At 50.0% G+C, this 17,268-nt stretch overlaps 1 protein-coding gene across 4 annotated transcripts in view; it reads right to left on the bottom strand.

The window, feature by feature from the left end:
• The window catches only part of ATOX1 (antioxidant 1 copper chaperone), a 30,587-nt gene extending 14,858 nt beyond the window's left edge, over positions 1 to 15,729 (bottom strand). For 2 of the 4 annotated variants that reach the window (XM_064596631.1, XM_064596630.1), the window contains exons 1-3: positions 15,570 to 15,729; positions 9,322 to 9,397; positions 6,227 to 6,395 (exon numbers count right to left, since the gene is read on the bottom strand). In XM_064596631.1, the coding sequence (XP_064452701.1) occupies positions 6,271 to 6,395; positions 9,322 to 9,397; positions 15,570 to 15,575 (207 nt within the window). In that variant the 5' untranslated portion in view covers positions 15,576 to 15,729 and the 3' untranslated portion in view covers positions 6,227 to 6,270. Of the gene's footprint in view, positions 1 to 3,375; positions 3,502 to 6,226; positions 6,396 to 9,321; positions 9,398 to 15,569 lie in introns of those variants that run through there. The other 2 variants (XM_045902256.2, XM_064596632.1) reach the window with 2 other exon arrangements.
• Positions 15,730 to 17,268: the final 1,539 nt, after the last annotated feature.

Here is a 17,268-nt window from a genome sequence, read left to right as displayed (position 1 = left end):
AAGTTGATAGAACCATCAGCTGAGCTGCCTTGGTTTGGGTCTGGGTGGGTTGGGTTGGAAGAGTCCACCCATTGAGACTCTCCCTTGTGCACTGCGGAGCCCTTGGGGGACCTTGCCAGTACCAGAGAGCAGTATAAAACACAGGAAACAACTCAAATGTCCATCAATAGGTGAATGAATAACCACTCATGGCTTGTGGTAAAGCCATACAACGGAATACTTACTATTCAGTGATAAAGAGACGCGAATGTTGATACCCATTAATAACAGATGAACTTCAAAATAATCATGTTGAATGGGAAAAAAACAGGCAAAAAATGAGTACATACTGTATGATTGCACTTATATAGAAGTCTAGAACATTTAAACTAATTGTGACAGCAGAATGGTAGTGGCTTGGGGTGGAGGGAGGGGTAGAAAGGATTACCAAGGGACCTGAGGAAATTTTCTGAGGTGATCTAGTCACTATCTTGATTGGGGTGATCATTTCATGAGTATGTGTTTGTTTGTGTCTTAAAAAAATCATACCTTGGGGTGCCTGGGTGGCTCAGTCGCTAAGTGTCTGCCTCCGGCTCAGGTCATGATCCCGGGGTCCTGGGATCGAGCCCCGCATCGGGCTCCCTGCTCCGCGGGAAGCCTGCCTCTCCCTCTCCCACTCCCCCCGCTTGTGTTCCCTCTCTCGCTGTGTCTCTCTTTGTCAAATAAATAAATAAAATCTTTAAAAAAAATCATCATACCTTAAAATGAGTGCAATTTATTGAATGGAAGGAATCATACCTCAATAAAGCTGTTAAAAAAAAAAAACAACAGTCAAAAATAAAAATCTTGTATTTAACAGGAGGTCAGGACAGAAGGTGACTAGCTTAAGCTCACTCAGCACGTGGAGGGGCTCCCTCTGGGGCCCACACCACCATGGCGGACACAGTCTCACTCACGTCCAGCCCCAGGCTCTACCTCCAGCCCCTTGAGGGGTAGATGGCTTCTCTGTAGCTGTGGGCTCGGTCAGCACTGGACAAACCAAGGCTTTGGCCACAGGATGGATGGTTGACAGAGGCAAAGTGGCTGGGAGCTTTACCCCATCAGTCCCAGAAACAATGACAATGACAGTTACTGGGACCACCCCAGAGGCCACTCTAGGCTGCTGTACTCACCACCAGGGACCTTTGACAAAAATATAAGCCTGCTGAAAGGATTAGACCAGGCAATCTCCTCCTCTGAGGATGCATGCACCTACCATGCACCAGGGTCTGTCCTCGTCCACTGTCTCGTGGGGACCTGACAGGATGGAATGACATTAACTAAGGGCACAACGCACAATAAACACCCTCCCAACGGTACCTATTACACAGCCAGCAAATATTCGCTCGGTGCCTGTTCTGTGCTTAGCCTGATGCTGGAGGACAGGAAAGACACGTGGACAAAGAGCTTTGTCCCAACCCTGAACCTGATGGGATCAATGCTGTGAGGGCCAGAAGAAATAAATTACTTCCAGTTGTGGAGAGGTTTCATGGAAGCTGTGGTATGTAAGGGAGGGAAAGGGATTTCTACATGGAGATAGGGTGGTGGTGCGGAGGCAGGCGGAGAACATTCCAGTTACAGGGGGGCAGCACGACCCACAGCCCAATATCTAGGGGACCCGGGAGCGGTTTGGCTGCGGCAAGGGCTGGCTCAGGCGCTGGAGGAGGCCCCGAGTCGTACGTGGACACATCGGCTCCCCACTCCCACCCCCACAGAAGCCCGCACCCTGCCGGCTGATCTCATTCTGTGGGCGGCCAACTGCGCGGCTGATAGGCGGGGTAGCTTCCCGGCCCTTCTGGAGCCTCAAAGAACAGAACCAAGGGCCTCAGCTGGAAACTCGGATGGGGGGCGGGGGGTGGGGAAGAACTCCTCCCAGGCCCACTCGTCCCAAGCGGCACCGGCGCCTCAATCCTGGGGCGTGCTCAATGGGCCAGCCAGCCTGAACGAGGTCTCCTGGCAGGCTCCAAAAAATGGAAAAACCCTCAGGTTCATCCTCCCCGAATCCACAGTCCCAGTCTTAAACTTCTCCTGACGGTCCAACCCAAAGGACACTGCCATCTGGTGGCCAAGAAAGCCAGCTACCAGGAGGGTTGGGAGCGTCCCTGTGCTGAGGGCCACAAAGGCAGAGATGGTTGAGAGTTCATAATCTCGTAAGGGGACCAAAATTATGCTAGCACACAGCTTAGAGTTGGAACAAAGTCTTATTTCTGGCTACAAAGCTCCCTGAAGTGCAGGCATTATCCATGTGCAGAGGAGGAAACTGCTTCTGGGGACATGAGGGGACGGATCTAAGGTCACAGCTGGGTCAGCTTCAGAACTGGGTCGCATCTGAGCCCAGCAGCGCTGGTCCCCCATCAGTGCCCCATAAGTGGCTAAAGCGATTCTCAACGTGGGGTACCCAAAACCCTTTCAGAAGGTAAAGGGGGGGAAAATGATTGTCATGAGATGCCTTTTCCTTTCACTTACAATCATACAGTGAAATTTTCCAGAATCTAAAGATGTGCAATGGCTTCATCTAGTCCCAGCGGCTAATGGGATATGGGCTCGTGTATTCTTGCATTTCAAAAATCTGATTTCTAGTAAGGCATAACCTACATAAGCAAAAGCTCTTTGAGATACACAATAATAATCTTTAAGAGTGTAAGAGGTTCCTAAGACAATAAAAGTTTGAGAACTTCTGGTTTAAAGAAATACATAGTTTTTAATAAAATAGAGCTACACACAGTAAAACATACCCTTTGTTTTGACATAATTGAATGAACTCTGTGAGACACTATTTTTAGGCTGACTGGAATCCTAACTGCCATTTCTATAGACCTATGATTAATGGAATACACACAAATGAGTGAATAAAGAATGTTTACTGTCTAACTGGTAAGCACCACTTGAAGTGATTTACACATGTCACCTCATTTAATCCACACGGCCACCATTTGTAGCGGATGCTATTACTGCATTTTAAGCCTGTGCACACCGAGAAATTAACTGGCCCAGCTGGGAGGTACTGGAGCATGGACTCTATCCCAGGCAGTCTGTCTACAAGCCTCTACCCACTTTTCTAACTGCTGTAAGATTTAACATCCCTTCAGTGCAATGCACTTGATGATAGAAGTCTTTCAAAATATTGAAAACAAAGGGGATCACCCATCTGGCCCAACATCTTCACTCTGTAGATGACAAAAGTGAGGTGCAGAGAGGGGAAATGACTTGCCGAAGATCACAGAGCAAAGGATCACAATCTGTCAGGCCTGGTGCTCCCAGTGGGGAGCCCTTAGAACTCCAACCCCAGTAAGCACTGTAATTACTCCTTCAGAGCATGTGAACAAGTAATATCCAGACACTGCAAGAGACAACACCTTCAACAAGAGCGGCTCAACTTTATTGCAGGGAAGCTAGGGAGGAGCAGGGCAAGTGAGGGTCACTGCCATCGCTGAGCAGGACTGCCAGGCCCCTGGTCTGTCTGGAAGGCAGGAGATCAGTGCCCTGGAAGAGACGAGAAGTTAGGTGGAAGGAAAGCACCATCTGCTGTGCACATGAAGGCATTGCAAAAGCAGCAGAGGTTCACTAAGGGGCAGTTGTGGGAGGTAAGTGGGAAACCCAGGTGCTGGAGCAGAACGAGCACCGCAGCATTCAGCCCTGCACTCTCCTCCCACCCAGTCTGTAATAGTCGGGTTGGCTGGAACCCATTAATCTCGCCAAAGCCAATCTCCACCAACGCCTTCTCCTGGGGAACCTCCGGGGCTGCTGGGATGGTAGGTTCTCCCTGTCCTATTTCAATTCACACTGGGAAGAGAATGAACAAAATCACCAGCAAACAAATCTGCCGACGAACAGACAGTCGAGGTGACTTTACGACCCAGAAACACTCTCTCTCTGAGTCCCAAACCTGGCTTCAAATCCGTCACTGGGGAGTGTCTTAAAACAGACGGAGACAGATGCTGCCGGGACGTGGCGGGGGGAAGCTCGCTCGACGGGTGAGAATCACCAAGTGCTGTCCAGCTGAGTCTGCAGGAGCCTTTCCATACTACACATTGCTTGCTAACATGCTTGCCCAGATAAACTTAGCTGTTATCTAGAATTTGCTTCAAAATAATGGGCACAGATGAAATAGAACAATGATGGCAATGACTTATCAGTGGATCTGGGTAATGGGTACACAGGGATTCCTTTTACTACTTATATGTTTAAAACTTCCATAATAAAAAAGCAAAGATAAATTAATTAATTGAAAACTATGAGAATTACTCAGCCACAGAAAGGAATAAAGTGCTGATCTGTGGTACAGCTTGGATGAATCCTGAAAACGTTATGCTAAGTGAAACTGTATGGTTCCTTTTCTTTTTTTTTTATTTTATTATTTATTTTATTTTTTTTAAGATTTTATTTATTTGAGAGAGAGAATGAGATAGAGAGCATGAGAGGGAGGAGGGTCAGAGGGAGAAGCAGACTCCCCGCTGAGCAGGGAGCCCGATGCGGGACTCGATCCCAGGACTCCAGGATCATGACCTGAGCCGAAGGCAGTTGCTTAACCAACTGAGCCACCCAGGCACCCTGTATGGTTCCTTTTCAATGAACCATCCAGAGGAGGCAAATTGAGAGGCCGAATGCAGATTAGCAGCTCCCAGGGGCTGGGAGAGGGGGCAGTGGAGAGTGACCGCTTAATGGGTTCGGGGAGTTTTTCTGGGGTGATAAAAGCTTTGAAACCAGAGCTGCACAACATCGTGAATGCAGGAAATCCACTAAATGGTACACTTTAATTGTATGTTATGTGAACTTCACCTCAATAAATTTAAAAACTACTATGAGAAGAACACACATCAAGTTACCCATGGTTTACAACTGGCAGGAGTTGAACAAGATTCATATGCTGGGGCCAGGAGTCTCCAAAGGGAGAGGCCTATGTTGGAGCTCCCCCATGTGGTTCGCCTACTCAGGAAGTTCTGGCTCTTCCCTCCTTCTATCCTGTCTTGTCAGAGCACTTTTATCAACCACAATCTTATAAACTGACACAGAGGCCCCTTACGAAACAGGGCAACCAGGGACAGATGGAGAGGCCCAGAGTGCCACCCACCATTCTCCTCCAAAACCCCTCGGGGTTCAGGAACCATGTGACCAACACTGATCCGCAGCATGGTGGAAAGGTATCTTCTCTTTGAGGATCATCCTTCATTTTCAGAGGGATTTCCCAGTAACCATCCCCCATGGCAGGAAAACAGGATAGAGGTTGTGGCCCCATTTTAGAGATGAAAGGCCTGAGTCTCCAGAATGTAAGAAGTATTCAAAGTCACAATGTGAAATGAGGACATCATTATTCATCCTGGGCTCATTCCTGACCATGGGCTGTGTCCATGGATAAAAGGGGATGAGGAAAATAGATGCATCTGACATGATGTCATGTGATGTCACCCTCTACACAGGACACAGCCACAGCCCACCAGTCAGCTGTGGCTGGCCTCTGCCTGGGGAGCTCTCGTGGGCCCACACACAGGGACAAGGCCACCGGCCACGAAAGAACTCTGATTCAGGACACCTCTCATCCTGCCTCTGCCACTCGCCTGTGTGGGGCTTGGGTCAAGTCCCCTCCCCTCTCCAGGCCTCATGTTTCTCAATGGCACTGAGCCCTGATCCACGGCAGGGATGTGGCAGTCACTGTAATTCAAGCACGACAAGGGCAGTGACAGCCAGGGAGGGAAGGATTCTGTGCCGTGAAGGATTCTGGAGCAGGGTACAGAGGGAAGGAGCGCTGGATCAGTCAGTGAGGTCTGTCCTGGTTCCACAGCGAATGGTTCGGCACAGTGCCACACTTACGTGCCTCTCTGGATTGTGGACATTTAAAGGGGACATCCAGCCTGGACATGAGGATTGCTTTTGTACCAGTCGGGGCAGAGGGCATGCTCAGGAAGCTGACACCAGTTCCGGGTGGGGAGAGAGGCCAAGTTGAATTAACTTACCTGGTCAGGGCACAGGAGCATGATGCCCAGGGCATAGGGTCCTCTTGGATGGGACAGTTTATCAAAGCATTGCTCAAGCTCTACGCTCTATACTTAACCCCTGCTGATCACGAGATGCACTCCCCAAGTCATAAAAGGGACCCTGGGAGACGTAACACAGTGCTCTGTGTACTCTCAGGGGGCTGTAAGGATTCCCAGAACGTGGGATTTGCATTAGATAATGACATATTTTGTACAAGGGCTGGGGCTTTACCCACCTGCTCCCTTTGGTCCATCTTGGGCCCAGGGGTCCAGGCCCTCGCTACTTGGGGCCGAGGTAGGAAACAGCCTTTCCTGTTTTCTCCAGGGTCTCCAGCAGAATGTCCACGCTGTGCTCAGAGTTGATGCAAACCTTCTTGTTGGGCAGGTCAATGTCAAACTCAACTCCTGCAGGAAAAGGAAGTGAGGTGTGTAGGGGGGAATCAGAGACCCTCCCAATCAGAGCCAGAGAGTTCAGGCTCTAGAATTCTTATTCACAACCACCTTCCCCTTTCCTCCATGCCAGGGATCAGCAAACTCTTCCTATAAAGGGCCAGAGTCACGTTTTAGGCATCAGGGGCCACATGGACTCAGCTGCATCATCTTCTCTCTCTGTGTATTGCTTTTACGCCCCTTTAAAAATGAAAAACCATTCTCAGCTGTACAAAAACAGATTGTGGGCTAGATTTGGCCCACAGACGATAGTTTGCCAATCCCTGCTTGAGGCTCGGGCTTTTAAATTTTTTCTTCTTTTTAATTTCAAAAGTAATTAACACAGACACACCACTGAAAAAAAAAAAAAAAGCAAACATTTCTGAATAAAACTAGAAAGTGGAAGGCCTCCAGAAGTCACTACAAACAGCATGGCATCTACCCAGTCTTTCTCCCAGACAGACAAGTGAAAAGTAATTCCCCCAAATGGCATTGTACTCTATAAACAGGTCTTGCTATATTTCACTTTCCAGTGTCCAGGGGATCTTGCCATCTCAGTATATACAGACTTACATCATCCTCTTTTTTTTTTTTTTTTAAAGATTTTATTTATTTATTTGAGAGAGAGACAGAGATAATGAGAAGAGAGCATGAGCAGGGAGGAGAGAGAGAAGCAGGCTCCCGCTGAGCAGGGAGCCCGATGTGGGACTCGATCCCAGGACCCTGGGATCATGACCTGAGCCGAAGGCAGACGCTTAACCGACTGAGCCACCCAGGCGCCCCCATCATCCTCTTTTTAACAGCTACACTGCATTCCGCAGTGTGGACACCCCGTACATCCACTCAGTGCCCTGCTGCAACGCTACAGTGAACATACCTGAACATATAAAACTTGTGAAAATATTTCTATACCATGAATTTACAGAATGGAAACGGGGGCGCAACGGACTGGCACATTTTAAATGTTGATATTGTAAAACCACCCTCCTAAGGGGCTGTGTCAATTTCAAGCCACCCTCCCTTCCCCGAAGAGCAGTCCATGGGAATACCTAGAATGTGTCTTGTTGAGAAAATGGAATGCAGAGGGAAAGCCCTTGATAGGTTCTAGGCCTGGCTTCACCACTGACTTGTTGGATGACTACAGGTGGGTCCTGCCCCTTCTAGGCCTGTTTCCCCAGCTGCACATGAAGGAATTCAGGGTGGCCAGCCCCTATGGTCTCTCCAGTTCCCATATGCCATTAGCTGTGATTCCTCAGGCCCAGCACTGCTCATCTAAGGCTCCAACTAATCCTTCTGACCTCAAGAGGCCACCCAAGTGGGGATAGTAGTCAAAGATGGGGAGAAACCCATCCAAATTCAAAGGGAGATCCCCAAACATCAAACAGCCTTAAAAGCCCAGGGCACAGGATTTAGTCATAATGTCTGCAATTTGTACCGAACGGATACTGAGGGAGAAAAAAATGTACCGTGTCCTTGCTGCATACTGGATCTTTGTGTTTTGGTTCAGAAGTGTCTCCCTTCTCTTTGGAACAAGTATTTTGGTGGCACCATCGCGCTGGAAGAAACTCTGGTATCATCCAACCCAGTGGGTTTCAAAGGTGCTCCTTGCAGCCCAGATTCCTGGCCGGGTGTCTTCAAGCCGTCAAGAGTGCAGGCAGGCCCGCCCTCACCCCTCACTTCATCTGGAACGTGCCACATCATACTGGAGGGGCTTTCGAGCAGAGTTTCACTCTTACGGGATCCACAGCAGAAGCGGACAGAGGCTGACACGCCGACATGCAGCTAGGGTGGCCCCAGTCACATGGCAAGTCAGCAGCCAGGTTTTTCCTCCTGCTTCAGATTCTTTCAAATTAGGATTCCAGTTTCCAGGACTAGAAACCAGCCGTTGACTCACTTTGGGCAAGTGCCTTCCCCTCCCGGGCTCTGCTGTCAACATCCCCATTCCACAGACGGAAAGGCCAGCAGCTCAGAGGAACGCTCCAAGTGCTAATGGGATCACATCCACATGGAAGCCCCTTGAAATCTGGGTATTATTTGGGTTTAAACGTGAGAAATCTTAGAAGACGGACTGCCCAGCACTACCAGAACTCTGAGCACAGCTCAGTCATTACCTCATGGAGCCCCAGGGCCAGACCCCAGCCCTCTTTGGGCCTCAGTTTCCCCAGCTGAGAACCAAGGGGGCTGGATGAGAATAACGGTTTTCTAAATATGTCCAGAAGAGGCGCTTTAGGACTTCTGCATGTGACTTGAGTCAAAGTCCTTTTTTTTTTTTTTTTTTTTTTTATTCATGAGAGACAGAGCGAGAGAGAAAGGCAGAGGGAGAAGCAGGCTCCCAAGGAGCAGGGAGCCTGATGCGGGACTCGATCCCAGGACCCTGAGATCATGACCTGAGCCGAAGGCAGACGCTTAACCATCTGAGCCACCCAGGCGCCCCAGTCAAAGTCCATTTTTAAAAAATATTACAATTTTCTAAATGTTAATAGAAAATGACACTCCAAGGTATCATCTGCAAAATGATCACACCGAAGATCACCAACATGTTAACTAGTGCTGCCAAGACCGTGAGCTGGACTATGTAGCCAAATCCCAGCTCTGTCACTTTTACTCTGAGATCTCAGTGAAGTCGCTCAACTTCTCTGAACTTCAGTTCCTCCTGCTTACAATGGAGACAGTCTAAGGAGCCACCGAAATGGCTCTGGTGAGGAACAGATGATGCGGTCCACAGGAAGCCACCAAGCAGAGTACTGGGCACATGCTAAGTAAGTACTCAATACATTTTAGTCATCCTGTTATTATCGGCTTCAACTCAAGCCTCTCTGGCTCCGTGGCTGCATGCATTTGCACGCAATTTAAGGGCACCGGCCTCCCCCACCTCACCCCTACCTGCGGGCCACTCACTCACCTCCCAGCTTGTTGAGCACCCGGCTGACGGCATTTGAGCAGCCTTCACAGGTCATGTCCACGGAGAACTCGTGCTTCTAAAACAAAGGGGACCGTGAGCCAGTCCTGAGGCACAACCCACACCCCCCACCAGCATGCAGGCCCACCCAGGGGCCAAGACAGAGCGCAGAGAGACAGGGCCAGGCTGGCTGTCATCAGACTTACCAGCAGCCTGTTTCTGAGTCCCACTCTATTAGAGTGTAAAGTGGAATTAAGAAAGGGTTCCTCCATCTCACAGGCTGTTGTATTGAATGAGATAATCCCTACAAATCCTTCAGCAGTGTCTAGCACACGATGAGTAGAATCACCTGGGAAGCTAGTTTAAAGTCTTACCTTCAAAATCTTGGTTCTTGAGACCACCGACAGCTCTGACATAGGTGGGCCCATGGCCTCTGAGCAATGCTGATCTGGTGGTCTTATTTATACAGCAGAAGATCATCATCTGCATTAGAATCACCCAAGAACTTGCGAAAACTATTCTGATCAACGAGCGTGGGCTGGGGCGTCTATCGTGGCTAATAAGCGTCTCTGGTATTCTGATACACGGAGATCACTGTGCTCACCCACGTGCCTCACGGTCCAAGGCAGCACCTGAGTCCCAGGAAGGGGTTTGCCTGGGCTCCCAGTGGGTCGGAGGCTGGGCCAGTAAGGGGACCCAGACTCCTCGACTCTTCATATGGGCTCAACATCCTATAGTCTCCAAGGGCCTGAAGGCAAGCTTTGTTCAGTTCACTGCTGCGACCCGATCCTTGAACAGTGCCTGGCACACAGTAGGTGCTTACTACATTTTATTGAGTGAGCAGATGATTGACACAGCTGGTTGAGGACCTCTGGGTCCTTCCTTTGCTTTCAGACAAAATTTACTATACCAATACATCTTCTATTTTAAAATCTCTGGAAATAAGCCCAGCCTCAGTCCCCAGCTCTGGCACTTACAAGCTGTACCACCACGAGTAAGTTATTTAACTCTTCTTGCCCTGGTTTCTACATCTGAAAAATGGGTATGAGAGTCCCTTCTCCAGGTTAGTGAATGTGACAATCATTTTAAGTGTGGGAGCCAGCCTGCAAGATGGCTCCAGTGACCTCCACCTCCTGAGTATTTATGCCCTTGAGAAGTCCCCTTCCACAATGTCTCAGGGTTGGTGTGTGTCTGGCAGAATATGGCTGAAGTGATGTTATGTGACTTCTGAGGCCAGGTCCTGAAAGACACCGGGGCTTCTTCCTTGCTCTCTCTCTGGAGGAAGCTGGCTGAGACGTCTTAAAGACCCTCAAGCAACCCTATGGAGAGGTGCTCACGGTGAGCAACTGAGTGTCCAGCCAACAGCTATGTGAGGGAGCCATTGTGGAAGCAGACACTCCTTCAGATGACTACAGCCCGGCAGACATCTTCATGCATCTTCATCAGAGACCCCGTGCCTGGGACACCCCGCAGAGCTACTCCCAGATTCCCGACTCTCAGAAACTAAGAATTAATAAACGTTTACCCTTTTCAACCACCGAGATTTGGGGTCATTCCCCAGGAGCAGAAGGTAACTAAAACATTAAGAGGTTGGAACCTGGGGCGCCTGGGTGGCTCAGTCGTTAAGCGTCTGCCTTCAGCTCAGGTCATGATCCCAGGGTCCTGGGATCAAGCCCCGCATCGGGCTCCCTGCTCAGCGGGAAGCCTGCTTCTCCCTCTCCCACTCCCCCTGCTTGTGTTCCCCCTCTCGCTCTCTCTCTCTGTCAAATAAATAAATAAAATCTTTAAAAAAAAAAAAAAAGAGGTTGGAACCTACTAATAGTCTCCACTGGGTGAAAAATTAGTTGTTGCATTATTATTAGTTTGTTCCACAGCTCTCTTTTCCTTCACTTCAAAAAACAATGGCTACATGTTTCATGGAGCATTCCAAAGTATTTTTTTTTTTAAGATTTTATTTATTTGAGAGAGAGAGAGAGGGAGAGAGTTCGTGAGCTGAGTGGGCGCAGGGGCAGAGGGAGAAGGAGAAGCAGACTCCCCGCTGAGCAGGGGCAGGCAGATGCTTAACTGACTGAGCCACCCAGGCACCCAAGCATTCCAAAATATTTCAAATTTGTTACCTCAGTTGGAATTCTGGACATATCAATGTTTCTCGCTGGAAGACCTCAGGCAAAAATCCCTGTGCCTTTAAAAAAAAAAAAAAAAATCCCTGCACCTTAAGGGCCCCAGTCACCTTACCTTACCAAAAAGGTATTAGCTAACTCAAGTTTCCTCAAGCTCAGTGCACAGAAGAATCACTTGGGGACTTGAGGACATGCAACTCTGCAAGCAATTACCTCTATCAGCTCTGAGGCTCTGGGCTGGGCCCTGGGACTCTCTCCATTTTTAACCCATTGGGGAGACACAGGGAGGCAAGGCCACACACCTAGAAAAATTGGACTAATGGCTTCTCAAGCTCTTTCCAAGTCTCAGAACATGTTTGGGTTTGGCTTCAATCATCATGCCGTCCAGGGGAAACTAAGACCAAGAGTTAAGAGTTTGGTTTTCCACTATTTTACTGAGACCAAATCTGCAAAACCTGCCTTAAAGAAAATGGTTAGTTTTTCTTTTCTTCTAGTTAAACACCTCTGATTCCTTTAGCTTGTATGACTACTTAACAACAACCATAACAAATTCTGGAAAACAGGATTTGTAGCAAGTATTCCAAAATCTTGTCTTTAAGGTGTGGTCCTCAGACCAATAGTATCAGTGTGACCTGGGAGCTTGCAAAATGCAAAATCTTAGGTCCCACCCCAGGCCTCCTGAATCAGAATCCTCGTTTTAACAAGAAACCCTGGAGGGCTCAGTCTGAGAAGCGTGCAACTCTTTATCTTGGGGTCGTGAGTTCGAGCCCCAGGTTGGGTGGAGAGATTGCTTAAAAATAAAAACTGAAAAAACAACTCCAAGACACCCAGTTTATTCCTGCCCACATTACAGTTTGAGATGCTGTTCTAGAATGTGAACTGGCAAACTACAGCCGGACTCTGAGTTGGTTTTATGAAGTTTTACTGGAACACTGCTAAGCCTGTTGGCTTACTTTCACACTGGAATGGCAGAGTTGAGTAGTTGTAAAGGCAGCAGATGGTTCGTGAAGCCTAAAGCATTTCAAGCATTCACCTGGCCTTTAAGAAAAAGTGTGCCGACTCCTGCTCTAGAATAACCAACAGACAATCCAGATTTGTCGATGGTTTGCACCTGGATCCCCACCCAAAGTCTTAAAGGGTCTGCAAGACCGATATAAGACCTAAGTCTACTGAGTGCCCCTGTGCGCCAAATGCTCGGTACACAGAATCTCAGTTCTCACTGGGCTTGGGAAGGGAGCTAGAGACCCTATTTTACTCCAGAGGAAACTGACGCTCCCAGGGGTTCACGGAGCTGCCCACAGTCATGGGGCGAGTCTGTGCCGTGGCTGGGATGCGAACCCAGGCCTTCCTGGCTCCAGGGACGTTTTGCTAGTGAGGAGCTGCCAACAGTGCTGCCAGGTGCCATCCTGTGACCCTGACTCTCAGCAGGAGCTCTGGGAGTGGGACAGCTCATGAAGAGGAACAAGTGTATGCTGCCCAAGAACCTCAAGTCAACAGAAGTGAAGCTTTCTGCTGCTACCTACAGAGCACGGGTCCCCTTTCATCCTCCACAGTACAGAGGTCAGAAGCCAGGAGGCGGCTTCTGGGTGGCCAACGTTACAAGTCGGTGCTCTTTCCCTCTACTCGGACTTGCACAAGTCCATTCGGGGGTGGTAGAAAATCTACTTAAAGGACAGAGTAATCCATTCTTTACAGAGAATCCCAAGGCCAGCCCCCTATTGCCTCAGCCCCTCAGACAGGCCTGTCACCTCTAAGGTCCTTTACAGCAATGAAAAAGTCCAGTAAACTGTAAAATTCTTTAACAGAATCTCAGAACTGGAAGGGCAGAAATGCAGTGGAGTCACCTTGTCCAGCCCCCTCCCAGAGAAGGAAGTCTTTCTCAAATATCCAGGATATTTAGTCTTTGAACACAACGTCGATTTGTTTATGAATACTAATATTTGAATAGGACTACATGCCAGGCATTGTTCTAACTTTGCACACATTACCCTGTTTAAACATCACAAGGTCCCCATGAGATGGCCATTATTATCCTTTCCTGACAGACAAGGGAGCTGAGATTCAGAGGTTAGGTCGGTCACTCAGGGTGACACAGCTAGTGAGGAACAGAGCCCAGACTGAAAATATCTTCAAAGCCTAAACTTCTAACCACTGTGGTCCTTCTTAAAATGGGGTTAACACTCGCCTGCCTCTAGTTCTACCCCACTTGTCCTAGGTTGACACAAGAGCTACCATTTCTTGGGGACTGGCTATGCCAGTATTTTACTGGCGTTTTTCCAGGTAATACTAACAATAGTCCCCTGATATCAGATTTTATCCCCATTTTACAGATGAGGAAATAAAGGCAGAGGTAAAGCGGCTTGCCCAAGGTCACGCAGTTGACAAGCAAGGGCACAGAGTTTTTCAAAGAGGCTTCTGAGATTCCAAGTTTTTGTCTGAGAAACCTCTCAGGTGACATGCTGACCAGTTTTGACCACAGCCCCTTGACTAATACCCTCCTCTCTTCAGCTTCTCATCTTGTGATGTGGTGCCAAGTGCCCTCTTCATTCTGACCATCTGCTCTGGAGGGTCTTTTGTCTGTCAAAATCTCCAGAAGTGAACAGAGTATAGAGTGATCCTCAAACTGGTCTTTCCTTCACTGCCACCCTCACAAAAACCTAGTGACCTTGACTATCCTAGTCCCAGGGTGATTAATGCTGTCCTGTTAACATTGCCACAGGCAGATTTGCTCAAGTAGGAGGGCTGATAACGTCAGGTTCTTTGTCCATACTTTGTGCTGAGGATTTGTCTCAAGGCACCTGGCAAGACCCAATGGAAATGACACCTGAGATGTTTGTGACTTGGCCCAGGGGGCCTCTGGCTTACCTGCCAGCTCCCCAAAGCTAGGCTGCTAAGACACAGGGCATCTGTGGGACACCTCTGGGTATCCACTTGAAGCAGAGCCATAAACCAGGCACCCTGGGGGAAACTGCTAACCACCACATGACCCCAACCAGGCTCTACAGGACGTGCTTGGCATCACAGCTTACTCTCAATCCGGTATAACTACTTTTGTCTGGCATTTATTTCCCAAGTGGTCAGGCCAGGAGAGACTGGGAGCCTGAAGATAAGGGGCTCAATCCTGGCTCCACCCAACGCCTAAAGGAGACCTCCAGTAAGTTACTGGGCTTTTTCTCTTTTTATCTGCCAAAGTCCTTAATTTCTTATCTACAGAATGAGACCCTGAGCAACCACGTATGTGCATTAAGACTGAGTGAATGGCAAAGGCCCCTAAGACCTGCTCATTCCTCCCCAAACCTTGTCTTTGAGCAACTGGCAATTTTTTTTTTTTTTAAGATTTTATTTATTTGACAGAGAGAGCACAAGCAGAGGGAGAGAGAGGGAGAAGCAGGCTCTCTGCTGAGCAAGGAGCCCGATGTGGGACTCGATCCCAGGATCCTGGGATCATGACCCAGGCGGAAGGCAGCCGCTTAACCAACTGAGCCACCCAGACGTCCCTCAACTGGCAATTTTTTGAGCAGGTCCCTTAACCTCTCATGGGCTCATGGGTTCAGGTTCAGAAAGTGATCGGTAGGAAAGGTTAAAAGCACTGCTGTCTCCAGTCAGTGTCGCCCAGGGCTGAACTGAAAATGGGTGAGTGGGCAGGTGGTAGGAAAGAAAACCGCGGATCTCTGAAAACCTGCCCCGCCCAGGAGGCAAGAGCCACCCCACCCCCTCCCCCACTCCCCCTTCAAGCCAGCTCCGCAGACAGGGGCAAACAGGGGGAAGGCACAGGGACTAGACGTCCCAGTTCCAGCTCGCCACCCGCTTCCTGGGTGATCTCGGCGACTCTGCCCCCTCCCTGGGTCTCAGTTTCCCCGTCTATGCAGGGAAGGGTTGGGCTTGTAACACCTGGAGGCCTTGCAGCTCCGATGTTCTGAGGCCTGACTCCTACATAAAACCCCTTTCGGATCGGATTTTCTGGAGGGTCGCAGAAGCTGGAAGTAGATGGGGAGGGAAGGAGTAAGAAGAGAGGCAAAAGCTCCGGCGGCGGCCTGAGCCCTTGCAGTGACGTGTGGCCGACCGGCGGTGCAGCCGAGGCACAAGCCGGGGACCCGGGTCTGCCCGGGGCGGGAGCGAGCAGGCACTCACCGGCATGACTGTGGATGTGGTGGCGGCGGCGGCGGCGGCGGCTGCGGGAGCGACGCTTCTGCCGGCTCGGAGAGCTCGCGCGGCCGTGCTTCCGGGGCTGCGTGCCGGGAAGGGCCGCCCCTCCCGCCAGGCCTCGCCCCCACCCGGCCCGCCGGCAGTTAGGCCCTGCCCCCTGGCCCGGCGGGCGGAGAGCCGCCCGACCGCCGCCGTTGGCCGTCCCGCCTCCTTCCGGTGGGCGGGGCCGGAGACCCCCGCTCGCCCGCAGCCGGCTGGGCCAGCCTGCAACGCCTCCTGGTCATTTTTCGGCCACCTGCTTCGAGTCAGGCCTGTATTAGGGGCTGGGAATGCAAGGTCCCCGCAGTGAAGACGACAGACTCCGCCCCTCCCTAAAGGGACAATCACATTTACTGGTGTAAGTGAGTCCCAGCCGTGAGCCGGCACGGTGCTAGGTATCCAAGACGCACTAGCGAAAAGGACATGGCCCAGTCGGGAGCCAAGGGAGCAGGCGGTGAAAACGCAGTGTTAGACGGGCTGTATCATGGGAGCTGAGAGAGGATCTCTAGCTCAGACTGGAGTGTGTTGGGGGCGGGAGAGGGGTTCCGAATGCGGAGGTTTCGGGAGGAGGTAGTCTGAGTCAAGGCTGGAGAGTACACGTTCATATAATGAAGAGGAGCTATTTGGGAAGGAGGGAGGCAGAGGGAACAGCAAGTACTAAAGTGGGAAGACAAGAGTGGGCTTGAGAGGCAGACACAAAGAGGTGGAGAAATGAAGCGACGAGGATGTGAGATCCACAGCCATGGGTGAAGACAGGTGAAGGCAGAGGTGCTCTAGGACACTAACAGAGAAATAGGCTTGCCAGGACTGGGAATTGCAGCCACACACACACACACACACACACACACACACCTCTACATACACAGGAGCATGGGGCGGGGGTGGGGGGACGGACGCACACTCTTCTTGGAATATCCAAGGAGTCTGCCAGAGGGGCCCAGTCTGAGTTAGTAGTTTCAGAGAGCTCTCATCAACAGAACTGTTTGGACAGCTTATTAACAACCCGGATTTCTAGGCTTCATCCTAGATTTACTGCCCCTTAATCTCAAGGTATACTTTTAGTACCCCTCCTCTGCTTGGTTGGGGGAACCCCTGGTTGAGGAAAACTATAGTCTTAATACATGAAACCTTTTTGAGAGTATGCTCATTACTGATTTATTGTCTCACCTCCAATTCCTTTTTTTTTAAAGATTTTATTTGACCGAGACACAGCGAGAGAGGGAACACCAGCAGGGGGAGTGGGAGAGGGAGAAGCAGGCTTCCCGCCAAGCAGGGAGCCCAATGCGATTCAGGGCTCCATCCCAGGACCCCGGGATCTTGACCTGAGCCGAAGGCAGATGCTTAACGACTGAGCCACCCAGGTGCCCCAATTCATCCTTTTTGTTTGCTCTATGAAAATAGATCCGGACCCTTTAATTTTTTAAAAGATTTTGACAGAGAGAGAGTGAGCACAAGCCAGGGGAGCTACAGAGAGAGAAGGAGAAGCAGACCTGCTGAGCAGGGAGCCCCATCGGGACTCAATCCCAGGACCCTGGGATCATGACCTGGGCCAAAGGCGGACACTTAACTGCTTAACTGACTGAGCCACCCAGGTGCCCTGATCTGCACACTTTAGATTTTTTTTTTTCCCTTTGCCCACTGGCAG

This window comes from Mirounga angustirostris, unplaced genomic scaffold (genome assembly GCF_029215605.1).
Source record: "Mirounga angustirostris isolate CCGP_5_RB_7025 unplaced genomic scaffold, mMirAng1.0.hap1 SCAF_7, whole genome shotgun sequence".
Lineage (NCBI taxonomy): Eukaryota > Metazoa > Chordata > Mammalia > Carnivora > Phocidae > Mirounga > Mirounga angustirostris.
The sequence above is the reverse complement of the archived record's forward strand: the minus strand, read 5'-3'. Positions and strand labels throughout refer to the sequence as shown.